Raw genomic sequence first — 27,572 nt, forward strand, 5'->3', positions numbered from 1 at the left:
GTCTTATTTGAAAGACAGGGTGATATATGTACCCCAGGAGTTACATCGATAAAAGTTACCGGGAGTCTTTCTGTGATTCTATCTTGAAAGATTTTAGAAATAATTTACCCTGAGCACTTTTTTTTTCTCAGCTAACTGTGTAAGTCTTTATTTAGTAGTACAGATGATCATGGTTTTACTTTAATGTGTTACTTATATTAAGGTTTTGTTTTTCTTGTTAAGTGAAAGGAAATCATGGTTATGCTTTGTTCCTGCTAATGCAGGGAAACAGGTGTAGATAATCAAAGATAGCTGCATTTCATGCTGAAATATAAGCAGAAAGCCATTTAGACTTGTCTTGAGCTTATTAACTACATGTCCCTGCCATGCCCATTCCAACTCTCTTCCATTGTTGCTGTGAGAGCCATTAGCACTAGAGAGAAGTTTCACAAAATAATTCAAATCAACTTGATAAGTTGATTTGGTCAAGATTTATAAAGTAATTTAAGGTCATGAAACTATAATTTGGGGTAATTTGTGGAATCAGTTTCATTAGAATTATCAGCTTTATAAAATGGGGGAAAGTCATTTACGTGATTAGAATAATAGGTAAGGATATCACGTTGGACTCTGGATGTTCAGAAGTATTTGGCCTCAGCAGATTCATAAGCATGCAACACAGGTTAATAAACATTTACAGATCTGTCGGTAGGAAAATATTGCAGGATGAGTATTACCATAGAAGTGTGAACAATTCTAAAGAAGGAAGTTTCTAACATTGCTAGTAGGTGGAAGAGATAAGAATTCAGCAAAGATACTCCAAAGGTGGTGATTCTTTAGCTAAGTGTTCAAAATTTTTTTTAAAAAAGATAGGGATTTTTTCAGGCAAAAAGAATAATTTTTTTTTTTTTTTTAAGACAGAATCTCACTCTGTCACCCAGGCTGGAGTGCAATGGTGCGATCTTGGCTCGTTGCATACTCCACCTCCAGGGTTCAAGTAATCATCTTGTCTCAGCCTCCCAAGTAGCTGGGATTACAGGGGCCCACCACCATGCCTTGCTAACTTTTTATATTTTTGGTAGAGACATGTTTCGCCATATTGGCCAGGCTGGTCTCCAACTCCTGACCTCAGGTGATTCACCCACCTCGGCCTCTCAAAGTACTGGGATTACAGGTGTGAGCCACCGCACCCAGCAAGAATAAAAAAAATTAATAATACACGAAATGACATGGAAATGAGAATAAACTTGGTTCATTTAAAGAACTCTGAAGAGTCTGGTCTGGTTAAAAAGTGCTGTAAAGTTGGAAACATAGGTAAAAACCAAAGCATGTGTATGGTGGTGGAGAACCAATGATACTTTCTCAGTGAAGGAAAGTGCATCCAAATCACCTGTGGAATTTAAGTTCTCAAGCTCTAAATCTACTAAATCCTGGAAGATAAGACCTAATCGTTAGAATTTAAACAAATCTCCATGTATGTTCCTGAAGTGCTTGTGAGAAGTGGCTCTCCTTGAGTATCAAATGCCTCAGAAGAAATGTCTGGAAATGCATATCTAGATTTGGAGCTTAGGAGAGAGCTCTGGATGGAAGTGTGTAGAGTAGAGATTCTTTAGCGCATAGTTGTGATTACTGAGATTGCTCAGGATATAAAGAAGAGGAGAGAGCCTAGACTGGATCCTGGGGATCATTACTATTTAAAAAGTTGAATGGATGAAGAAAGTCCACACTCCGGTGTGGAAACTGAAAGAGATTGATCATAGAGGAAGGAGAAGAATGAGCAGAAAGTGGCATCACACAAAACATGGAAGAAGATATTCAAGGAGAGTTGTTAGGTCAAATAAAGTTGAAGGCAAATGGGTATATCTGGACTGTGCAGATCACTGGAGAGTTGAGTCTATGAGCAAGTGGCTATGGAGGATGGATTACTGGACTTTTATCTACAACCCAAATGTTAATGCATTTATGATTCACAATGGGAAAGAACAGATAGATGCTATGAAGTAAAAGGATGTCTAAGTGAAACATGGCATCTTCAACATATAATCCATAGAGTGCTAAAGCATGTAAAGACTAAGATTTTGGCATTTAGCTCATTGATAACTTTGGCAAGTAGAAGCCAGATTTAATAGTACGAAAGTGAGCAAAAGATAAAGGGGAATTTGATATTGAAAATAAAGAGGATTACTGTTGAAGGGATAAAGTCAAAGGAAGGTGTGTGCATATATTCCAAATTATGCGGAAGCCAATCTCTTTGCCAGGAAAAGAGAAGGGAAGGTTGCATCAGTAGCTCTTCCCACTGCCTTTTTGAGGAATGTGGAGCAGCAACTTTTCTTTACTCCTGCCTGTGTAAGGATGGGCCTCCCAAGGTACTATTCTGAGGCCACACAGACCCCTCTCCATATTGAATAGACTCTTATTCTCTTAGTATTATTAAGTCATTTCAGCACCACAACTGTCTGCTTGACCATATAATTTCTTTAAAGAGGTTTTCATAAAAGAAGCCCTCGGTAGGAAAAGTTGTGCGTTGCATTGGATTCAGCCAGATGATTAGAGTTTGAGTGTTTGCTTAACACTCGCCCTGGGACAAGGAACTTCACCCTGAGAGTGCCGTTCCTCACTGGTATGTATAGTCCACCTGTGCTGCCTGCCTCACAGGGACCCGAGAAAATAGAATGGCACCATAAGTGAGATAACGTACTGTCAAAGGGGTGGTAGCATAAAATCTTACATAAAATCACAAGGTGGTATTATTATATTGTTCCTATAGGAAAACCACACATTTTTTTATCATTTTGATTTTGATGTTCATTACCTTTTTTTCCAAAGACTTAATTGTTACCAAGCCAAAACCTAACTTTTTGACTAGACCTGGATGTCACATTTAACAGTGTTGAGTAAACTTTTGAGAAGATAGAAATAATTACGGTTTTAGCTGGGCATGGTGACTCATGCCTATAATCCCAGCACTTTGGGTGGCTGAGGCGGGAGGATCACTTGAGGTCAGGAGTATAAAACTGGTCTGTGCAACAGAGCAAGACCCCCATTTCTACAAAATTTTAAAAGTAGTCAGGTGTAGTGGCTCATGCCTGTGGTCCTAGCTACTCAGGAGGCTGAGGTGGGAGGACCTCTTGAGCCCAGGAGTTTGAGGCTGCAGTGAGCTATGGTTGTACTACTGCACTCAAGCCTGGGCGATAATGAGACCCCATCTCAAAAAAGATTTATGATTTAAAATAGTGGAGGAAGAAAAAGTAAAATAATGGGAAATGGGGCTTCTGCTTTACTTTATACTGCACTGAAGCTGAAGGAGACTTAGTGATGTTTTTAAGGGGTATGAGGCATTATTTTACCAAAAGGGGTAACTAGCTCTTTTCCATCTCCAAAAGTAAACTCTTTTAAGAAATGTATTTAAACGGTAGTATGAGTGGTTGGTTAAATGGAAGAAAAAATATTTAGTCTACTAAAAAAAGTTTCTGGTAAACTTATGAGATACCATGGAGTAGGAGGTTGTAAAGCCTTTAGTTGGGGGTGTCAGTGACCTGTGGTGGAATTTTAAAGTAACATAAGATTTATCATTTTGCTGAGATTGAGACAGATTCATAAGGGAGGAGATAAAGCAAATGCCCTTTGAACCTATTACTACTTTGAAATGCATTTCGTTGACCATATGCTCTGTACTCTGCCGTGTTTTAATTTCCGGTGAAAGATTAGCATGTTTGTGTTTTCAGTTTTATTAAATTAGTTTCTCTCTTTTTTCCTTTCAGAGAGCATTAGGTAATCAAAAGTCCACAATAGTTGAATTCAGCAATAAAGATGCCTCTGAAATTAACAGTGAGCAAGATAAAGAAAATTCCTTAATCAAAAGTGAACCAAGAAGAATTAAAATATTTGATGGAGGGCAAGTACAAATTTTACTTCTTAAATGTACATTTAAACTTACTTTTTAAATGTACATTTGCTTTCATGTGAATGAAGACTTAGCGCCAATTTAATATCAATGTTGCAAGGTTTCTTAGCATATTAACAGAATCTCCATAGCAAAATATGTTAGCATTATGTTAAATAATTTTATTTTGATGGAGAAATGATGACTATTTGGGAAGTACTATACAACCTTGAAGGCAGCTGAAAACTAAATTATTAGAGTGAACCTTGGTTTTCACATTGATTTACAATAAGGAATGACCTAGAGAATCTGCTCTCAGATGAATTCATTGCCCATTTGGTATCTTTGTGTATTTCGTTGTGAGCAAAAACATCATAAAAGCCAATTATAGTTATAGTAAAGCTCCAAAATATTTCAGTACTTAAAAATTATTGTGATTGAATCTAGCAATGAAGAAAAAAATTTAACCAATGACTTAGAAACAGGAAAGTATTTTAAAATTACATACAGTAGTAGAGTGCAGTGGTGTGCGCCTGTAGTCCCAGCTGTTCAGGAGGCTGAGGCGGGAGGATCATGTGTGCCCGGGAGGTTGAGGTTTCAGTGAGCTACGATTGCACCACTGTGCTCCAGCCTGGGCATCGGAGCAAGACTGTCTCTAAAAACAAAACAAAACAAAGTATAATATTGCAAAAGTTTGTTTGATTGGAATTAGCTGTATTAAGTATTGATGTAAAAAGTTGGAATATTCTGTTACTTACACATGCATAAAATTGTTATTGGTTGAGTATAAAAGTTGTGCCTTGTTTTATTTTTGGTTTGAATTTTAATCATCATTATTTTCTTAAAGACATAGTGTCCAATCTCCCTATTCATTTTTTTTCCTTTAAATTAGATATAAGTCAAATGAAGAGTATGTATATGTCCGAGGCAGGGGAAGAGGAAAATACATTTGTGAAGAATGTGGAATACGTTGTAAGAAACCTAGCATGTTAAAGAAACACATACGAACCCATACAGATGTCCGCCCCTACCACTGCACTTACTGTAACTTCTCCTTTAAGACTAAAGGTATGAGATGCACATTGCTTCAAGGTCCTTTTTGTGTGTATTTAGGTGCTAGAGCTAAAACCCAACTATGCGTTTTCTTTGACCAACGAAATAGTAGCTTAAATAGACTAATGTAAATTACATTTTGTCAATGTTGTAGTCTTATTGCTTTATATAATTTTAGAACCATTGGAAAATTTTTAATTGTACACTTTTAGAATAAATATATAATAAATATAATATTTTTAAAAGAGCAACTGCCCTTTTTAAAAAAGTTAACTCCTTAAATTGCAGTTGTACAACATGATTAATATACCTTTTCAAAAATATTTAATTTGGGGCTGAAGAAGAAAAAGAAATTTTCATGATCACAAATAAATTCACTGGGTGTTAAAAGATTGAAGAAAGATTTAAAATAATAACTATAGTAAACTTCTATAATAATTACACTTCTGTTTTATTGTCTAATTTTAGGCATACATAGCCATTTTTTTCATGATGCTTTTTTTTACACTAATACTGTTAAATTTTAGCTTCAAACATTTCTATAGTTTCTATTAATGTTTATAAAGAAGTCTCAGAACTAATCATTAAAATTATATTTAGGACCCTTTCTGGTTTTTTAAATATGTTTTTATTTATAAGCCTTACTTATAGTTAATTTTACCCTGTACAAGTTTCTTGATACATGTAATAGATATACTACTTTAAATGTTTGCTTCTCCCATTAGGCTCCTTTTTCAGGAACAATTTGTTACTTGAGATTGTGATTTTTATGCCACTCTCTAAAAAAACCAAGGATCTTAAGAAAGCAAGGTAATTGTGAAAACATGTCTGAGAAAACAGTATCTGTAAAAAAAGAAAAAAAATTTAATTGATTTTTTAAAATAGAAGCAACTTTTGTCCTTGGAGTTAACATTTACTGTTTTCGTATGTTGATTGTCTTTGCAGTTTTTGTTTTAAAGATTGATCAACTCCTTAGCAAAATTTATTACATTTTTTGGCTAGTGTTTATGGGCATTTAAAGAGAGTTATAACTTGTAACAACTACATGCTTCAAAGTAGTGCTCTTTTAGTGCCAATGGTGTCTGAAACAAGAATGAGGGACAAACAAAATATTCTTCAGATGGCTTTGAATATTTCAGAAAAGTTTCAAGCAATGAGAGAGGCTGGGAGGGATACTCAGGATGCAGTTCTTTAGTTGTGATGTAGAACCTCCCTCTGAAGTTGGAGGTTGAGTTTAAAGATGATTTTCCTTCCTGGTCCTGAGGGAGGACTCTGAGAGGGTAAAGTACTTTGGTCTTTTAACTGAATTTATTGCTTTTTCACCGGTTTTGATCCTATGATTAAGAAACATCTATTAACTTCCTTTAAGACAAGAAGCATATTTAGAAAGCTAATAATACTAATAAAAGATTATCATGTACAAGAGGTTGTTATCAAATACAAGAAGAGCAACATACAATGGGAAATGGGTATTTCTCAATAGAAAGAAGAAAAGGAATCAGGGTATTTAAAAAATATTGATGAAATAAGGGCAAAAAAGGAAGGACAACCTAGATGTGGTAAACCAAATGAAACTACAGAGATTTCTTGGCAAGGAAAAATATGATGAGTCACAGAGTGTTAATCTTAGTGAAATAACTCAAAGATTTTAGATAAATGTTAACTAAATGGTGGACAGTTCATAACGACCCTTGAAGAGTGAGCATTGCCTGTTAGCACTTTTCGTGTCTTACATATCTCTAATATGCTGTATATCTGAATTTGCATTAAATTTTTTGTTTTGTAAGATGTCATGTGGAATTATATGATAAATATGTATTTGAAGGAGGCTATCCTTGCTGAGGAGACTGGTGAAAAAATATTAGAAATTCAGGATTTCCTTATTCTTGGCATGACACTTCTCATTTTTTATGGTCAGCTTCCTTTTTGAAGACTACTTTTTATGAATCTATGTAAAACAGATTCCACAGCACCTTTTAAAGGTTGTTAAATAATAGTAGGCCTTTTTTTCAGTTAGGCCCCAGATTTTCACCTTCTCTGATTTACTTTATATCCTCCACTTATTATTGAACGTGTCTGGTTACTAACAGAAGGAAATAGTGATGTGATGGCATGCTGTATAAATACGTATGCAAAGACAGCAAAACGCTATCAGACAAATAATCTGTAGAGCTAAAACTTGATGCTTCTGATGGTAATGCTTACAAATCCATAATTCATTTTTTGCCTTCTGAGTTTATTTTCTGAGTACATTTTCAAAGTAATTTTAATTGATTTGTTTTCATGATTCTGCTTTAAAGGTCAGTCAGCAGAAAATACATAGAGAGCTTGTATCTCTTCAAGATTTAGTCTCATTTATATCACAGAAAGCTAGACTGTGTGTAGCTATAGGAATCCAGAGACAAAACCTCTCATGCTTTCCAGAGGATTCAGATAAATGTTTATTAAATCTATCAGAAAAATTATTTATTAACACACAAGATTTATAAAATTGCTAGGAGATAATTTGCATTTCAAGCACACTTTAAATATTTTGTATATTGAAACGCAGATTTTTGTTTATTTTACATTATTTAGGAAGTTGATTCATAATAAGTAATAGCTAAAGTTATGAGAAAATATGGTTACTAAAAACTTGTATTTCCAAATTTGTCTAGTTGTAATTATACATTAGCTTCTTAAAAAGTAAATAACCTGCAATGGCTGTCTATCTAGGGAGCAAAAACATTTTGAAGAGGGCCAGGTGTGGTGGCTCACACCTGTAATTCTAGCACTTTGGGAGGCCAAGGCAGGCAGATTGCCTGAGGTCAGGAGTTTGAGACCACCCTGGGCAACATGATGAAACCCCATCTTTACTAAAATACAAAAAATTAGCCTGGCACAGTGGCAGGTGCCTGTAATCCCAGCTACCCAGGAGGCTGAGGCAGGAGAATTGCTTGAACCCGGGAGGTGGAGGTTGCAGTGAGCCAAGATCTTGCCACTATACTCCAGCCTGGGCGACAGAGCAAGACTCCCATCTCAACAAAAAATAAAAAATAAAATAAAATAAAAAAAGAGGACTATTAGTGGACCTTATAATTTGGTTTGTAATATTATTAGTATTAACACACAAAACATTTTGACTTACAAGTGGAAATTTCAACCATAGTAAGATGTCTAAACCATTTTTATAATTTCTTAATGTGAAAACTTTAAAGCTCTCAAATAAAAGTAGAGATCTGTATAATGAACACCATTGTGCCCATAATCTTTTAATAATTGCTAAGATTTTGCCATATTTGCTCTGTATTTTTTTCAGTATATTTAACATAAATATCAGAGATAGCCAAGTGTTAATCTAGGTGTTATCTCCAGAATCACAGAAGTCAGGGTTTGATGGACCTTAGTCATCATCTGGTGTTGGCAGCCTCTTAAGCCTGACCTCCTTAAGTACCAAACTCTGGGTTCCTGCGCGGTTGGCCCAGACAAGAATGTACTATGTAGTGCAAAAATCAGCTTTACAGGGATGACCAGTTTCACAGGCTTAGTGCATTCATCAAGAAATTGAATAAATATGGCTATTTTCCATGTGCTTCAGCTACTGCAAGCCTGAAATTTGGACCAATGTTTCAGACATTTTGAGCTCTTCTAAAGACTTATTCTCAAATACTACTTTGCCCTTGGCCACTAAATTCAACATTTAGAGTTGTGTATGTTTCTCAAAAAAGATGACTTGCCCTTGTTGGCAATGTTTTTGTGTGTGGCATTATCCACTGGAGATGCTTGTTATCCTGAGAAGAATCTGAGCTGTCCCTGCTGGGTTCAATGATCACTTGAGGCAGGTGTGGCTAGTGGTTCTCAGTTAGCATGGTCATACTTAAAGAGGTCGATACAACAGCTGCCAGAGGAAAACACTCCTTTACTGGTACTATTTTGAGACTTATCCTCTATATGTGAAGTGAAATGAATACAGGAAATGCTTTTTCTTACTCCAGAAATACTGTTTATAAAATTACAATGACCCAAAATAGTTTTTCATAGATAGTCAAGCTTGAAACATTGAAAGGTGAATTCCAAGGTGCCAGAAATAAGAAACTCAAAGCTAACATGATGAACAGATACTAACAAAAATAATTAGAAGGCCTTATGGGAATCGAGGCCAGATATATGTCTACAGGCATGCCTGTCCTGAGATAGCATCTGAGGTTCCTGAAATAAGCCTAGTCCTCCTGTCCAGTGACTTTGGGCCATGTGGGAAAAACCCCATCCACTTAAAAGTAAAACCCTGTATCTATACCATGCAAAAACAAATGAAAAAACTGGTCCAGAGTCCCTTGTCTGAAACCAATGAAACTGTTAAGGTTCCAGGCAGAAGCAATTGGAAAACTGCTTTCTAGAGATGTTTCTGCAACCCAGAGTACTTAGGATTCCATGGAAAACAATCTTGCTGAGGATAAACCCAAAAGTAAAAAGCATGCAAAGAAACAAATGAGAAAACGCCAGCAGACATAACAAGTGGAGAATTCACACTCCAAGAACTACAGATCACAGTGTAGTCTGAAAGAGACTTTAAGTTTGTATAAAATGTCCCAGAAAGAGATAAGGACTGGAGAGTAGAAAACATAAGGTAAAGGAAATGTTATCAAAGTAGAGGAGGCAGATTTTAAAAAGAAAATATAAACTGATAAATAACAAGGTATTACAACATATAGATACCAAATTTTCTTTTGTTCACATTTTAGTCGTTGGAATTGTATGACCACAATCTGTACTTTGGCTTGAATAGGAATGAAATTTGCCAGTGTTTACAAATGCAATAGCAAAATCATACTATGTAAGCTTAGTAAACATTCTTTTCCCTTAAGGAAATCTGACAAAACACATGAAGTCCAAGGCACATAGCAAGAAATGTGTGGATTTAGGCGTCTCAGTAGGTTTAATAGATGAACAGGATACAGAAGAATCAGGTAAGGCTTTATACCATATCTTTCATAAATGCTATTTATAATGTACAATTTTTTTTTTGCTTCCATACCCTTTCCATTCCCACTGACACTGCCTAATTCCTGTTTTCATCACCTCTTATTTATATGCAGTGGACTCCTAATTAGTTTTTCCATGTCTAGATTGTCCTCCTTCCTATTCACCTATCCCCCATGATGTTCATCTTTCTGAAGCATGTGTCTGATCATACCTCTCCTCTGCTCAGAGTTTCTCATCGGTTCCCATTTGTCTAGAAAATAAAATGTGAACACTTGACCTTGATCAAAATCCTTTGTAATCTGCTGCTTACCTACTCCTCTGTCCTTCTCATTTCTTTCTTTTACCTACCCTCATGCTTGAATTTCCTGCCTACTTGACATTGATCACTCTTCATCTTTACCCTCCTCACTTAAAATCCCAGCCCTCACTACGCACACAAACGTGGCTCCCAGTGCCCTGATCAAAATCTCACTTTCCTTCAAGATCCAGCCAAGTCCACTGCTGTCATGAAGCCTTTTCTGATTTTCCTTTTCCATACCTCTTTCAGGAAACAATTCTTCCCTTCTCTGGACTCCTCTAGTATTTTACAATTTCCTCCCTGAAAGCATTTAATCCCCCTCTACCTTGTTCTGAAATTATTCACGCTCTCACCTGAGCTCCCACCACAATGATTCAGCATGTCATGAGCAGAGCCAGTGAGTGCGTAACATGTGCTCACCCACAGCACTTAGCGCAGTGCCTTGCGCTGCGCGGCAGCTCCATATTTGTGGAATAAAACGTTTGTTTACTTCTCCAAAGTGTTTATTATTCCGAAAAAGTTAAATGGCTGTTTTTTCAAAAACATTGTTAACAAACTTAAGTATTTATCTCTGACGAATTTTGGGGAAGAATAAACCTGTTCATCTGTTCTAACTCATGAGAGAATCGAAATATCTTTTTGTGAAACTTGTTTTTAACCCAAGGATTTATCGACAAAAGGAAAAAAAAAATTGAAAAAGTATTCTGCTTTTTAAAATGCCCTGAATTAAACATTTACCTGCTTGCTATATTTTTCTTAACAAGTATTAGTTTGATCTAGAGAAAATTTCCAAAGAGAAAGTGATGAGGACATCATTGAATATATAGGTAAAAATTCAAAAGCATTTAATCCCTGTAACACACGAAATGAATCAGCCTGGATTTACTTCTAAATATACAAGAGAAATTACTCACATTTTCAGTGGTACAGAGCAATTCAGTTGTAAAAAGTTAGGAAAAATGTGTAAGAGTTTCAGCAAGTATACTTATTACCCACTGACTAGAAAAGGGACAAGATAAAAGTATCATTATAGTATATACTCATGTATACCTTCTTCAAGAAGATGAATCTTATAAAAATTAATGTGTCTATAGAATTATCTAAATTGTTAAGGGGAGGTAGTACTTATATCTTAAATTTGCATATTTAAGAGAATTAGTTATAGTTTCTATTAATTATCATGGATTGTTTACATTTGCTGACTGATTGATTGACCTACCTATGTATTTATTCATTGTTGTATTTTCATCTAATTCCAAAAGCATTTGAACCTGGTCTTAGATTATTGCTCAACGTTGATGTCCTAATTCCCTATTTAGATTAGAACTTCTGATAAACAATGTAGTTTTACCTTTTTCCTTTCAGTTTACTTTTTTTTTAAACGACCGTATTTGTGGGTAATGTGCTCAAAGTTGTTTTTACAGTGTTTGTCAAATAATAGTGAAGCAGAACATAGAGGTGGAGTTTTGCCAAGTGCTGTGTCATGCTGTGCTAGAGACCTAACATTCTGCGTTGCTACACCAGCAGAATTTATTCCTCTCCTTTTGCTTTATTACAGGCTTGCAGCGTAGGTATAATTAGAGTAAACAGTTGTTGTTTTAAACAGATGATCTTGTTTTATTGTGCTTTTAAAACATATTTGGAGATTTTTTTAATACAAAAAAATACAAAGTATTTTATTGTGTGTACTCATGTATTCACAGCAGAGTTGATTATAAATATTTTCTCATATTTGTTTCAAGTTCTTTTCACAAATTCAATGTAGTTTTTAAAAACCAGTTATTGCTGCTGAGGGGCAGCTTCCCTTACTCCCCACTCCTCGCCACTCTCCTCTCCCTCTCAGAGGAACTCTTGCTGCACTGGGGGTTTTCCTTTCAGTTCGTTTTATGTACATGTATATATCTATGAATAGTATGTGATTTTATGTTTGTATTTTAAATTTGCATAAACAGTACCACTTTGTATGCAGATACCTAGATGTTGTGCTTTATAATTTTACATTGTTCTCCAGAAGAGACTTTCCATTTCCTTACCTCTTTAACTATACCTAATATTGTTAGAATTTAAATTTTTGGCCAATTTGATGGATTTGTTTGTTGTCTTTCTGGTTTATTGATTACTATACTAAGATTGGGTCTCATTATTCTTTAAAACAAACTTTTACTCCATTAAACTGATGATAGCTGGAGATGCGATTTTGCTTAGCAATTCTGGCCATGTCCCTGTTTGAGGGGGCAAGCCAGAAGCCTGCAGCATGATGCTGTGTCTGGAGGGTGCAGTTTCTAGCCTTCCACTAGCCCAGAGTGGTACCAGCTGTTCCTTTTCAGTCTTCTGTGCTGCCTCCTCCTCACCTCCCCAGCCTCTCACATAGGCCCCAGGGCTGTGGCCTTTGATTTCTTCTCTTTCTGTCTGTGCTCACTTTGTAGATAGTCTCGTCCGCTCACTTTGTAGATAGTCTCGTCCGGTCTCCTGACTTCAGATACCATCTCTGTGCTGATAATGCCCCAGTTCATTCCAGACGTGGGTATCCTTCTGACTTACCCCACCTGTCTCTGCTGGGGTGTCTAATCAGTATCTCAGGTCTGATGTGTCCCAGATCCCTGGTTTACCCCTTACCTCTAAGCACACTTCCCCTGTAGTCTTCCGCCATCCTTCCAGCTGCTTGGCCAAAAATCTTGAGGTCATCCTTGATGCCCATCTTTCTCACAGGTTGCCTCTAATCTACCAGTAAAACCTTTTGGCTCTATACTTCAAAATATCTTCAGAATCCATCCACTTTTAATCACCTCCACCACCCCACCCCAGCCACATCCTCTCTACTACATTGCTTCTGGATTAGCTCCTGATTGGTCTCTGTGGTTCTGCCCTGCTCCTTTACAGACTGTCTTCCACCGAGCAGCCAAAGTGACCTTATAACAATTGTGTTATTCCTTTGTTAAAAAGCCCCAGGGGTTTCCTGGCTCATTTGGAGCACTGGTCAGGCACCCACCAGGAGCTCTGTCTTCTTCCTTTCCATCTCCCTGAGGCTCAACTCCCCCTCCTTCCTCCCTCGCGTGCTCAGCTGCAACCACACGGGTCTCCTGCCTCTTTGTTGAACACCCACAGCAGGACCCTGTCTCAGGGACTTTGCACTCCTTTCTTCTGTTAAAAATGCCCTCTAGGAGGATTCTGTTCCAAGATGGCCGAATAGGAACAGCTCCAGTCTGCAGTTCCCAGCGTGATCGACGCAGATGATGGATGATTTCTGCATTTCCAACTGAGGTACCTGGTTCATCTCATTGGGACTGGTTGGACAGTGGGTGCAGCCTACGGAGGGCGAGCCAAAGCAGAACTGAGCATCGCCTCACCCAGGAATCGCAAGGGGTTGGGGGATTTCCTTTTCCTAGCCAAGGGAAGCTGTGACAGACAGTACCTGGAAAGACGGGACACTCCCATCCAAATACTGCACTTTTCCAACGGTCTTAGCAAATGGCACACCAGAAGATTATATCCTGCATCTGGCTCAGCGGATTCCATGCCCACGGAGCCTTGCTCACTGCTAGCGCAGCAGTCTGAGATCCACCTGTGAGGCAGCAGCCTGGCAGGGGGAGGGGCATCCGCCATTGCTAAGGCTTGAGTAGGTAGACAGAGAGGCAGGGAAAGCTCACACTGGGCAGAGCCCAACACAGCTCAGCAAGGCAGGCTGCCTCTGTAGTTTCCACCTCTGGGGGCAGGACATAGCTGAGCAAAAGACAGCAGAAACTTCTGCAGACTTAAATGTCCCTGTCTGACAGCTCTGAAGAGAGCAGTGGTTCTCCAAACACGGTGTTTGAGCTCAGAGAATGGACAGACTGCCTCCTCAAGTGGGTACCTGATCCCTGTGTAGCCTAACTGGGAGACATCTCCCAGTAGGGGCTGACTGACACCTCATACAGGTGGGTGCCCCTCAGGGACGAAGCTTCCAGAGGAAGGATCAGGCACCAATATTTGCCTTTCTGCAATATTTGCTGTTCTGCAGCTTCCGCTGGTGATACCCAGGCAAACAGGGCCTGGAGTGGACCTCCAGCAAACTCCAACAGACATGCAGCTGAGGGACCTGATTTTTAGACAGAAAACTAACAAACAGAAAGGATTAGCATCAACATCAACAAAAAGGACATCCACACCAAAACCCCATCTGTAGGTCACCAACATCAAAGACCAAAGGTAGATAAAACCACAAAGATGGGGAGAAACTAGACCAGAAAAGCTGAAAATTCTAAAAACCAGAGAGCATCTTCTCCTCCAAAGGACTGCAGCTCCTCACCAGCAACAGAACAAAGCTGGATGGAGAATGACTTTGATGAGCTGACAGAAGTAGGCTTCAGAAGGTTGGTAATAACAAACTTTTCTGAGCTAAAGGAAGATGTTTGAACCCATTGCAAGGAAGCTAAAATCCATGAAAAAAGATTAGACAAATGGTTAACTAAAATAAACAGTGTAGAGAAGACCTTAAATGACCTGATGAAGCTGAAAACCACAGGACGAGAACTACGTGACGCATGCACAAGCTTCAATAGCTGACTCGATCAAGTGGAAGAAAGGGTATCAGTGAATGAAGATCAAATTAATGACATAAAGCTAGAAGACAAGGTTAGAGAAAAAAGTAAAAAGAAACAAACAAAGCCTCCAAGAAATATGTGACTATGTGAATAAAACAAATCTACGTTTGATTGGTGTACCTGAAAGTGACAGGGAGAATGGAACCAAGTTGGAAAACACCCTTAAGGATATTATCCAGGAGAACTTCCCCAACCTAGCAAGGCAGGCCAACATTCAAATTCAGGAAATACAGAGAACACCATAAAGAAACTCCTCGAGAAGAGCAACCGCAAGACACATAATTGGCAGATTCAGCAAGGTTGAAATGAAAGGAAAAATTTTTAGGGCAGCCAGAGAGAAAGGTGGGGTTACCCACAAAGGGAAGCCCATCAGACTAACAGCAGATCTCTTGGCAGAAACTCTACAAGCCAGAAGAGAGTGGGGGCCAATACTCAACATTCTTAAAGAAAAGAATTTTCAACCCAGAATTTCATATCCAGCCAAACTAAGACTCATAAGTGAAGGGGAAAAAAAATCCTTTATAGACAAGCAAATGCTGAGAGATTTTGTCACCACCAGACCTGCCTTACAAGAGTTCCTGAAGGAAGCACTAAACATGGAAATGAACAACTAGTACCAGCTACTGCAAAAACTTGCCAAATTGTAAAGAGCATCAATGCTAGGAAGAAACTGCATCAACTAATGGGCAAAATAACTAGCTAACATCTTAATGACAGGATCAGATTGACACATAACAATATTAACCTTAAATGTAAATGGGCTAAATGCCTCAATTAAAAGACACAGACGAGCAAATTGGATAAAGAGTCAAGACCCATCAGTGTGCTGTATTCAGGAGACCCATCTCACATGCAGAGATACACATAGAGTCAAAATAAAGGGATGGAGGAAGATCTACCAAGCAAATGGAAAGCAAAAAAAAAAAGCAGGGGTTGCAATCCTAGTCTCTGATAAAACAGACTTTAAACCAACAAAGATCAGAAGAGACAAAGAAGGCCATTACATAATGGTAAAGGGATCAATTCAACAAGAAGAGCTAACTATCCTAAATGCACCCAATATAGGAGCACCCAGATTCATAAAGCAAGTCCTTAGAGACCTACAAAGAAACTTAAGACTCCCACACAATAATAATGGGAGATGTTAATACCCTACTGTCAATATTAGATCGAAGAGACATAAAGTTAACAAGGATATCCAAGACTTGAACTCAGCTCTGCACCAAGCAGACCTAATAGACATCCACAGAACTCTCCACCCCAAATCAACAGAATATACATTCTTCCCAGCACCACATCACCCTTATTCTAAAACTGACCATGTAGTTGGAAGTAAAGCACTCCTCAGCAAATGTAAAAGAACAGAAATCACAACAAACTATCTCTCAGACCACAGTGCAATCAAATTAGAACTCAGGATTTAAAAACTCACTCAAAACTGAACAACTACATGGAAACTGAACAACTACATGTGCTCCTGAATGACTACTGGGTACATAATGAAATGAAGGCAGAAATAAAGATGTTCTTTGAAACCAGTGAGGACAAAGACACAACATACCACAATCTCTGGGACACACTCAAAGCAGTGTGTAGAGGGAAATTGATAGCACTAAATTCCCACAAGAGAAAGCGGGAAAGATCTAAAATTGACACCCTAACATCAAAATTAGAAGAACTAGAGAAGCAAGAGCAAACAAATTCAAAAGCTAGCAGAAGGCAGGAAATAACTAAGATCAGAGCAGAACTGAAGGAGAGAGAGACACAAAAAAACCCTTGAAAAAAATCAATGAATCCAGGAGCTGGTGTTTTGAAAAGATCAACAAAATTGATAGACTGCTAGCAAGACTAATAAGAAAAGAGAGAAGAATCAAATGGATGCAATAAAAAATTATAAAGAGGGTATCACCACTGATCCCACAGAATACAAACTATCATCAGAGAATACTATGAACACCTCTATGCAAATAAACTAGAGAATCTAGAAGAAATGGATAAATTCCTGGACACATACACCCTCCCAAGACTAAACCAGGAAGAAGTTGAATCTCTGAATAGACCAGTAACAGTCTCTGAAATTGAGGCAATAATTAATAGGCTACCAACCAAAAAAAGTTCAGGACTAGACGGATTTATAGCCGAATTCTACCAGAGGTATAAAGAGGAGCTGGTACACTCCTTCTGAAACTATTCCAATCAATGGGAAAAGAAGGAATCCTCCCTAACTCATTTTATGAGGCCGGTATCATCCTGATATCAAAGCTTGGCAGAGACATAACAAAAAAAGAGAATTTTACACCAATATCCCTGATGAACATCAAAGTGAAATTCCTCAATAAAATAGTGGCAAACCAAATCCAGCAGCACATCAAAAAGCTTATCCACTACGATCAAGTTGGCTTCATCCCTAGGATGCAAGGCTGGTTCAACATACACAAGTCAATAAACAATCCATCACATAAACAGACCCAATGACAAAAACCACATGATTATCTCAATACATGGAGAAAAGGCTTTCAGCAAAATTTAACAGCCCTTCATGCTAAAAATTCTCAATAAACTAGGTATTGATGGAACGTATCTCAAAATAATAAGAGCTATTTATGACAAACCCACAGCCAATATCATACTGATTGGAAAAGCTGAAAGCAGTCCCTTTGAAAACTGGCACAAGATAGGGATGCCCTCTGTCACCACTCCTATTCAACATAGTGTTGGAAGTTCTGGCCAGGGCAATCAGGCAAGAGAAAGAAATAAAGGGTATTCAATTAGGAAAAGAAGAAGTCAAATTGTCCCTGTTTGCAGATGACATGATTGTATATTTAGAAAACCCCATCGTCTCAGGCCAAAGTCTCCTTAAGCTGATCAGCAATTTCAGCAAAGTCTCAGGATACAAAATCAATGTGCAAAAATTACAAGCATTCCTATACACCAATAACAGACAAACAGAGAGCCAAATCATGAGTGAACTCCCATTCACAGTTGCTAAAAAGAGATTAAAATACCTAGGAATCCAACTTACAAGGGATGCAAAGGACCTCTTCAAAAAGAACTACAAACCACTGCTCAACAAAATAAAAGAGGACACAAACAAATGGAAGAACATTCCATGTTTGTGGATAGGAAGAATCAATATCGTGAAAATGGCCATACTGCCCAAGGTAATTTATAGATTCAATGCCCTCCCCATCAGGCTACCAGTGACTTCCTTCACAGAGTTGGAAAAAAAGAGCCCACATTGCCAAGACAGTCCTAAGCAAAAGAATAAAGCTGGAGGCATCATGCTACCTGACTTCAAACTACAAGGCTACAGTAACCAAACAGCATGGTACTGGTACCAAAACAGATATATAGACCAGTGGAACAGAACGGAGGCCTCAGAAATAACACCACACATCTACAACCATCTGATCTTTGACAAATCTGACCAAAACAAGAAAGGGGGAAACAATCCCCTATTTAATAAACAGTGCTGGGAAAACTGGCTAGCCATATGTAGAAAGCTGAAATTGGATCCCTTCCTTACACCTTATACAAAAATTAATTCAAGATAGATTAAAGACTTAAATGTTAGACCTAAAACCATAAAAACCCTAGAAGAAAACCTAGGCAGTACCATTCAGGACCTAGGCATGGGCAAGGATTTCATGACTAAAACACTGAAAGCAATGGCAACGGAAGCCAAAATAGACAAATAGGATCTAATTAAACTAAAGAGCTTCTGCACAGCAAAAGAAACTACCATCAGAGTGAACAGGCAACCTACAGAATGGGAGAAAATTTTTGCAATCTACTCATCTGACAAAGGGCTAATAATATTCAGAATCTACAGAGAACTTAACCAAATATACAAGAAAAAAACACCCCGTCCAAAAGTGGGCAAAGGATATGAACAGACACCTCTCAAAAGAAGACATTATGCAGCCAACAGACACATGAGAAAATGCTCATCATCACTGGTCATCAGAGAAATGCAAATCAAAACCACAGTGAAATACCATCTCACACCAGTTACAATGGCGATCATTAAAAAGTTGGAAACAACAGATGCTGGAGAGAATGTGGAGAAACTGGAACGCTTTTACACTGTTGGTGAGAGTGTAAACTGGTTCAACCATTGTGGAAGACAGTGTGACAATTCCTCAAGGATCTAGAACTAGAAATACCATTTGACCCAGCAATCCCATTACTGGGTATATACCGAAAGGATTATAAATCATGCTACTATAAAGACATATGCACACGTATGTTTATTGCAGCACTATTCACAATAGCGGAACCTTGGAACCAACCCAAATGTCCTTCTATGATAGACTGGATTAAGAAAATATGGCACATATATACCATGGAATACTATGCAGCGATAAAAAAGGATGAGTTCGTGTCCTTTGCAGGGACTTGGATGCAGCTAGAAATCATCATTCTGAGCAAACTGTCACAAGGACAGAAAACCAAACACCACATGTTCTCACTCATAGGTGGGAATTGAACAATGAGAACACTTGGACACAGGAAGGGGAACATCACACCCCAGGGCCTGTCATGGGGTAGGGGACCTGGGGGAGGGATACCATTAGGAGAAATACCTAATGTAAATGATGAGTTAATGGGTGCAGCAAGCCAACATGGCACGTGTATACCTATGTAACAAACCTGCACGTCGTGCACTTGTACCCTAGAACTTAAAGTATTAAAAAAAAAAAAAACAGAAAAGAATGCCCTCTACCAGATACTGTGAGACTTACGCCACCCTGCCTTCAGCTCTCTAGCAGATGTCCCTTGATTAGTGGGGCCTTCCTGAATATAAATATATGTAAATATAAATATATAGAGAAACAAAAGGCACCTCACCCTCTTACTGCTAGCATCACTTATGCCCTTTATTCTGTTTTCTTTTTCCTCGTAGCACTTACCACCACCAGAGACGTGTGTGTGTGTTCATTATCTATTTATTCCAACTAGAAAATAAATTATATAAGGGCAAAGATGATGTTTTGCTTGCTGCTGTATCTTCAGCTCCTTAGGATTGTGCCTGGCAAATAGTAGGTAATAAATAGTTGTTTATTGAATTAATAGGAAAAAAATCTGTAAAATCTGTAGTCCTGCGCATGTGAAGAAGGAATATTAGACTCAGCATGATTTTCTGAAAGTGACATATACTTAAGTGATGCTAATAGAACATGCTTCATATGTTTGAGTCTTGATGATCTCTGACATGGGAAATGGGGTAAACCTTTTTTTAAAAAGGAGAGTATAATCTGTTCTTGGCAGCAGCTTTCTATAATCTAGGAAATAATTCAATATTATTAATTTTAGAATTAGATATAGTCGACTGGGCGCATTGGCTCACACCTGTAATCCCAGCACTTTGGGAGGCCAAGGCAGGTGGATCACCTGAGGTCGGGAGTTCAAGACCAGCCTGACCAACATGGAGAAATGTCATAGAAATGACCAACATAGAAATGTCAACTAAAAATACAAAAATTAGCTGGGCATGATGGCGTATGCCTGTAATCCCAGCTACTCAGGAGGCTGAGGCAGGGGAATCGCTTGAACCCAGGAGGCGGAGGTTGTGGTGAGCCAAGATCGCGCCATTGCACTCCAGCCCGGGCAACAAGAACTAAACTCCATCTCAAAAAAATAATAATGATAGTAATTAGATATAATCGTTTTTCATTAAATACCTTCACTAAAATCAAATGGTAGCTGTGCTACTTGATACCTTTACTTATAAATAGTTTATGTTATATGGCCAAAGTCAGTATAGGCATTGTTAACATGATAATGGCATTTGTTTGTTAATTTGTTATTTATTGGTTGTTGGGTCAGATGACTAGAAGATAACCCAAGTTTTTTCACTATTCTGTGTTCTCATCCTCAGTAATGATCTTTCCAGGTTGATAAAGATCTGTTCTGTTTTTTAATAGCTCCAGAGGAGAAAAGTTTATTCTCTTTTTGATTGATTTTTTTTTTTTTTTTTTTATGTATCACTTCGGCACCTATTCAGTGTGTGCGCAATTACTATCGTCCAGGAGCTCCTGGCCGATGGTTATGATGTGGCATGAGCCCACATTTGGCAAGGTTCATTTCCCAAGGCTAGAATCAGGGAAAGACCAGTGATGGCCAAAGTGGTCCCAGAAGGAAGGGAAGGCATTTATTTATCCCTACACCGCTTCATTTGGAAGACTGTTGGTGAGGGGGGAAAGGAAGGGCAAGCATTCTAGACCAAGGAGTTGCTCGACCAAAGACACCCAAAGGTTGGGGAAAAGGGATAGGGTATAAGTGTGTGAATGGGACAGAAAAACAAGAGAGTTCCACAGGGCCCAAGGCTGGGAAGCGGGCTGGTGGACAAGTAATAGATGCTATGCAGGGGAGTTTCAGTGTGAGAACTGCCATTGCAGGTTTAAACTCTACTCACTGGGCCTGGATACAATGAACACCCCTGTCATGTCAGTTTATACCCATTTCTTCATGTTCTGACACTTGAAAACTATTATTTTTTAGATAGGATTCTTGAGTATTTTAATTTTTCTAAATAGTCAGTGACACATAACAGTGTTTCTTTGATTACAAAAGTCTGAACTGAAGTTGTTTAAAGCCATTGCCCCTTTAGGGCCACATATATCTGACTTTTATCTTGGGTTATGTTCTCAAATGTTCTGGAGACAAGATAAAAGATACTAGGGCTTTTAATCTGTGACCCTTGAATTTTCCTTGTTGAGGTTTGTCATTTGTTTGTTTTTTGCTGTTGCTGCAGTTTTGTTTTGTAGTGGGAATTTAGACAGTAATGACAGAAAGAACCATGTTTCCTTAAGTGGGTGATCCCATTCAGCAACAATAGTATTAATATTCTCACAGAGCAGAAGCCTTTTTTCTGGGTAGATGAGTGTTTTATAGAAGAAGTACCTCAGGACTCAGGACTTCAGCCTCTCTCATTCTCCACCAGATGGAGTTTAACATTTTGGATGGAAAGTCTGAAATGATTTTCCCTTGTGATACCCTGTTTTTTATGTCTGTGTATAAATGTATAATGACTAATTTGGAAATATCGCTATCAATTTGTTAAACTAGGAAGCATTATTTCCCCTGGAATTAGTTTTTGCTCTGGCCCAGGATCACTGTGGTATAGAACTTTCACCACAGAATAGCCTCTGGTAAAAGATAAGGCCTCGACTTGTCCTGCTTTAACGCTTCTGTATATGTTTTAAAACCTTGCCCCAATCAACTCTCTAAGGATGTTATAAAGAGAGCAATGTATTATAAAGTGTTTCATTTTACTAACTATTTTCCAAGGGAAAATGCAAATGATTACTATATTAGACATACAGTAGGAGTAGAAGAAGTGGCTGACTTAAAACATGGTGAAGGAGAATAAATGTTTCTGGTACTACAGTTTCAAGTTTTGAAGTGGACAGCCCAGCAAAACAAAGCTAGGGAGGCCTGGAGGCCACTGTCAAGTGAACTCATGTTCCTGGTTCTCCCCCGTGTGCTCTTCACACCCCGACGCATCTCCACCTCCCTCATCATAGGGGGCACCTGCCCCTCTTGGGGATCAGGCTCTTGGCAGCAGCTCCTTTTGAGAAGTGAGGCGCTATGTAGAGCCTCTGCCATTCTCGAGGGTCCTGCCTGACAGTGTATTCTCCATTTTCTTAGCCCAGTAAATGAGGATGAGGATAAGCGAGGACACTGTATCGTGTAATGTGGGATCTTTTAACACATAAACTTGCTGTCTTTTCCTTTTATGGTATCATGGGGTCTTGATACCATCTCTCATCTTCTTAATCTAACATAATTCGAATATTAGTCCTGCTACACAAATAGACTGCTAGAAACCACACTGGGATTTCATTCGCTGTGTGTCAACAGTAGAAATTCAGGAAAATCCTCTGGTTTTGCCAGCAGTAAGGTGCCGCAGCAGGTATCAAAGGCAGCCTCTTTTATTCCAAACATAGTGATTTTGGTGGCTTTTCAGACACCTTTCATTATGTCTTCACACCTGCAGTTATCGAGGGATGTCTGGTCTAGCTATATGAAAACTGAAAGTCCAAAATAACCCAGGAAACTCCTTTATTCCTTTGGTTCTCACAAACACAGTCGAAGTATTTGTTTCATCATGCTAACAGATTATAGTTGACTGTTAGATTTAGTGCTGAAAGAAAGATGGCCCACATCAGGAGCCACGTGTCTTTTCAGGAACCAGTGCTGTGAAACATCAAGTCTTGATCAATATGGAAGTTGTCTTCTCTGTTTTGGTAGGCACACTTCCTGTTTCCTAACAACAGGGTGGTGGTGACATCATAGTGGGGTCCTGCAGCATGTGAAGAGGGAATATCAGACTCGGCATGCTTTTCTGAAAGTGACGTGTACTTAATTGATACTAATAGGATATGTAAGAACATGCCTTGTATGGTTGAGTCTTGATGATCTCTGACATGGGAAATGGAGTAAACCTTTTTTATAAAGGACAAAATTTGGGAGACCTGATGGTAAATCTAAAAAGTCACAACCCCTGCCAGAGTTTGCAGAACGGCACCCAGAAACCTAAGGATTGTGGTTTTAGGTTTATAGAACACATTTGGGGGCTTAGTCATTTAATAGATATTTTCTGTAGCATAAATGTAATCATCACCAGGAAATGTCTCTGAGCTTTCATTCATTAAACAAAATGTGCTAAACACTTAGAGGCAGTCAGGCAGTGTTACTACAAAGCACCCCAGTGTAGCATTTATTTTTTAAACATCATTACCACTTGGTAATATCTTGGTCAGCTCATGGCGTTCTGGAAAAAGCCCAGATCTTACGCTGTGCTTGTGCTGAGTTACTCCCTTAGGTGTGCATTGTTTTCTTTTTCACTAAAGGTTTTCTCCAGATGTCCTTCTAATTAATGTCAGTGTTTTCCAGGCATTATCTTCAGTCTTTTCCCTTTAAGGATCCTAGACCTGTTTTCTACTCTGCCAACCACACCATACCCAGGTTATCATTCACCATCATATTGTGCCTGGTCCCTGGTTGATAAAGAGTGTTCATTAAAGGGTGATGTGAAAATGATGTGATGAAAGGCCACAGACCCCTTCTGAATTCTTTACCACCCTTAGCAACAGCAGGCTGTGTGGCTACCTGTCTTATCTTTTAGCAGATGGAATTCATGTTCTAATTCTCAGTGGAATAAATTAGGGGATGTTGGGAAACGGTTGCTTTTAATGAAGCAGGAGGAATTTTACATTTTTGTAAGCCAGCCATTAAAATGTGGACATTAGGCATTTAAAAGAAGTTTCTATTTAGTTTAAAACTAGCAACTTGAGCTGCAATGATAAGAAATGCCCATGGGAAGCCTAATCCCTCAGCTCCACTGCACATTCCCTTGTTTTCTTGCCATAAAACATGATATAGCCTCAGGAATTTTGTTCTTGTGTTCTTGGAGTATTAGTGACTACATTTTGGTTTTCACCTTTTGTGTCAAAAATCATGCCGCCAGCAATTTGCTTTTCATCCTTTGATCCGAAGAATGTTTTCGTCAACAAATGCTGGACTTCAATGCAAGGAATGTTAATGTGTACCCTCAGCTGCCAGCTGGGAGAACCATTTAATATGATGAAGTGCAGTGAGAAACATTATTCTTGTTGGAGTTTCAGTTCTTACAGTAAAGAATGATGTTTGATCACAGGTTTTAAAACCTATATCACATTTACTCTTAAAAATAATTTAAGTGAATTTTTAAAAATTACTAGCAAAGCTTTTTTTCCGAAATGAAACCTGTAGAATATATTATCCTCGAGATTTTTATAGAATACATTATTACTCTTTTTAAGAAACACTTCCATGTGTAGAATATGAAACCATAATAGGCTTTAGGATTTATACTTAAAGCAGTGCTAATATTATTTTGAACGACACACATACGACACAGTCTTTTGCTTTGCTTCCTAAAGTGAACAAACATTAAACTCTGCCCCATTATGTTTTTAATGTGTTTGTATCTTTAAAATATATACATTATTGTATTCACGTTCTTTAAAAAAAATTTTTCCCTAGGTTGCCATTGTTTATCTGGCTTTCAGAGTAATATTTCTAAACATATGTGAAGAACAAAAACAGGCAAACTTCAACAACAAAAGAAGGTTGCGACTGAGTGTGGGTGGGCCGGGTTGCTGCTACCCTCGGGGCCCATTCTCTCAGGGAGCCCCTCCTGCTTTTGCGACTCTGACTCTTCCAGCAGGTGTCACTCTCTGGCAGCAATGGGCGGGCAGGTTGCAGTTCACCTGACTCATCTTCAAGTGATAACTTTTAAGATGTATCTTTAGGGAAGTTGTTTGACATAAATTTATCAAAACCTTTACTTTTGACAAAAATGTTGCTACATTATATGCCTGCTTTTTCCCTCATGAATTGAAATTCACAGAAAATAGAGGAATTCATGTTGTGCTGATATAAAATTTTATTGAGTATTGGAAACATTTGTTTATAATGAGAGGGGAATGTGTCTGGGAGGACATAATGAAATGGAACTTTTTGGACCACTTATGAATTTGCTAAGCAAATATAGATTCTTGAGGTCTGTTCTAGAGTCTCTGATGGCTGCAAAGGGGTAAGCCACAGTGCTTACGCTCCTGAAGTATTAGTCCGTATTATACACACCAGGAAAGGAACAATTGTAATAGAAAGGCTGAAAAGCAGTATATCTTATTGGCATAATGACAGGGCTCTTAAGTTCCTAGAAACCTGTTTTTGAATTCTGGCTTTGATGCATTCTAATCATTTATAGTACAGGCGTCTTAACTTCCTTATGGACGATGGGTGTGGTATCAACTCTGTCACAGGGTGGTAGTTAGGTTTAAACATGGAGGGTGGTGTGGCATAGATGTTGGCAAACTTTTATGTCAGGGGCTGGACAGTGAATATTTTAGGCTTTATTTAAGCCGCATATTCTCTGTCATGAATACTATAACTGTGATTGTTGCACAAAAGCAGCCATAGACAGTATGTAAACAAATGAGCCTGGCTGTGTTCCAATAAAACTTTATTCACAAGAACCCGTGGAGAGCCACATTTAGCTGGTGACCATAGTTTGCCAATCCCTGATATAACAGTTAATCAGGCCGGGCACAGTGGCTCACACCTGTAATCCCAGCATTTTGGGAGGCCGAGGCAGGTGGATCACCTGAGGTCACGAGCTCGAGACCAGCCTGGACAACACGTGAAACCCCATCTCTACTAAAAATACCAAAATTAGCCAGGCGTGGTGATGGGTATCTGTAATCCCAGCTACTCGGGAGGCTGAGGCAGGAGTATAGCTTGAACCTGGGAAGCAGAGGTTGCAGCGAGCCGAGATTATGCCACTGCACTCAAGCCTGGGTGACAGAGCAAGACTCTGAGACATCTCAAAAAAAAAAAACGAAAACAAAAAAACAAAAGAAGACAACGAAAAAACCAGTTACTCAACATAGTATCATAGTTATTACATTAAGTAACATGCAGCAGCAGCAGCAAAGTGAGCAGTATCACAGAGTCGTATGTGACAAGTGTTTTGAGTCCATGACAAGTCCTTGTTCTTGTCCTCACAAGCTTGCTGTTCACAGGCAAGGCACTTTTCCTTTCTGGGTCTTTTATCAGTACGACTTTTGATTTGGCAGCAGTAGTCTTGTTTGGGGGTCAGGGGCAGTGGTTAAGGGGGACAGGGAAGTATATAAAGGACTTTTATTTGTATGAATCCAAACAGAGAGCAGAGTTGTCTGTGCTTTGTTTTGGTGCCATGGATATTTAAAAGGATACCATTGTCTTCTGTTCACTTAAGCTACCCATTTTATCTTTTCTCTGTTACCCAGAATATCAGTCTTGTTTAACAAATATGTAATGATTCAAAATTCATTTGCAAGTTTTTAAACTTTGACAGTGGTCTCCTCTAGCAGAGATTTCAGATACTATGTATTCAGAGACAGAAACATCATTCTGTGCTTATCTCAGTGAACGAAACCCAGGAAAGCCATCCCAGCCCCTCCTACATCCTCTCCAAGCTACAGGCGTGTGGCTTGCCCAGGAGGGGAGAAGGGTGCAGAGAAGCCACCCTGTGTGTCTTCTCACCCATCCTGCTAATCCTGACCTGAAATTTGATATAATCAAGGCAAAATTAGATTAAAATGGAGCCACATAGTTTTACACTCCAAGTAGTTTGTACATACATCAAAAAATATAGTGTTTGTTTTAAATTATTCATATTATTTGCATATACTAAAAAAGAAATCAGCATGCTTCTTGAAAAATATATATGTTAATAACAGTTTGAAATATATAACTGATTCTTAAACTTTTATATAATGCAGTATATTTGAAATTTTAAAAGTTCAATTATTTACGTTCTCCTTGGGGACTACATTTTATACATTCTGTTACTTGTAATCAAATAATCGTATGACGCTTTTCATGTCGGTACCTACAAAGATTGAATTCATGCATATTTATAAGGTAGCTTATTGACTATAATTCATTGTTGACCTTTCTGATGATTCTGTGGTTAGATTTTTAAAATGTGATTGAATGGAATGTCTAGGTGTAGACTAACATAGGTTTGAATCTCAGCTCTGACATTTATGAGCTGTGGGCTCAACACTTTAAAAGAAATTAACTGCATTTTTCATGTTTTAAATCGTTGTCTGAGAAAAAGTCAACTCCTTAATTAGTCCTTGTTTTAATTATGATCAAATAGTATTGGTTTGTACAGAGTGGCGCTGAGGATCCAGGCTATGGATGGCTGCAACTGGAATAGAGCCATTTAGTCAGCATATGTACAATAGAATAAAAAATGCAAAAAAAAAAAAAAAAA

General features: G+C 38.4%; 1 protein-coding gene across 1 annotated transcript in view; it reads left to right on the forward strand.

Annotated features, from left to right (window-relative positions):
• HIVEP1 (human immunodeficiency virus type I enhancer binding protein 1) overlaps nucleotides 1-27,572 on the forward strand; it is a 155,795-nt gene that overhangs the window by 116,641 nt on the left and 11,582 nt on the right. Inside the window, exons 5-7 of the mRNA XM_011989663.1 lie at nucleotides 3,741-3,874; nucleotides 4,755-4,930; nucleotides 9,760-9,861. Coding sequence (XP_011845053.1) covers nucleotides 3,741-3,874; nucleotides 4,755-4,930; nucleotides 9,760-9,861 — 412 coding nt within the window. The remainder of the gene's footprint in view (nucleotides 1-3,740; nucleotides 3,875-4,754; nucleotides 4,931-9,759; nucleotides 9,862-27,572) is intronic.

This window comes from Mandrillus leucophaeus, unplaced genomic scaffold (assembly GCF_000951045.1).
Source record: "Mandrillus leucophaeus isolate KB7577 unplaced genomic scaffold, Mleu.le_1.0 Scaffold36, whole genome shotgun sequence".
Classification (NCBI taxonomy): Eukaryota; Metazoa; Chordata; class Mammalia; order Primates; family Cercopithecidae; genus Mandrillus; species Mandrillus leucophaeus.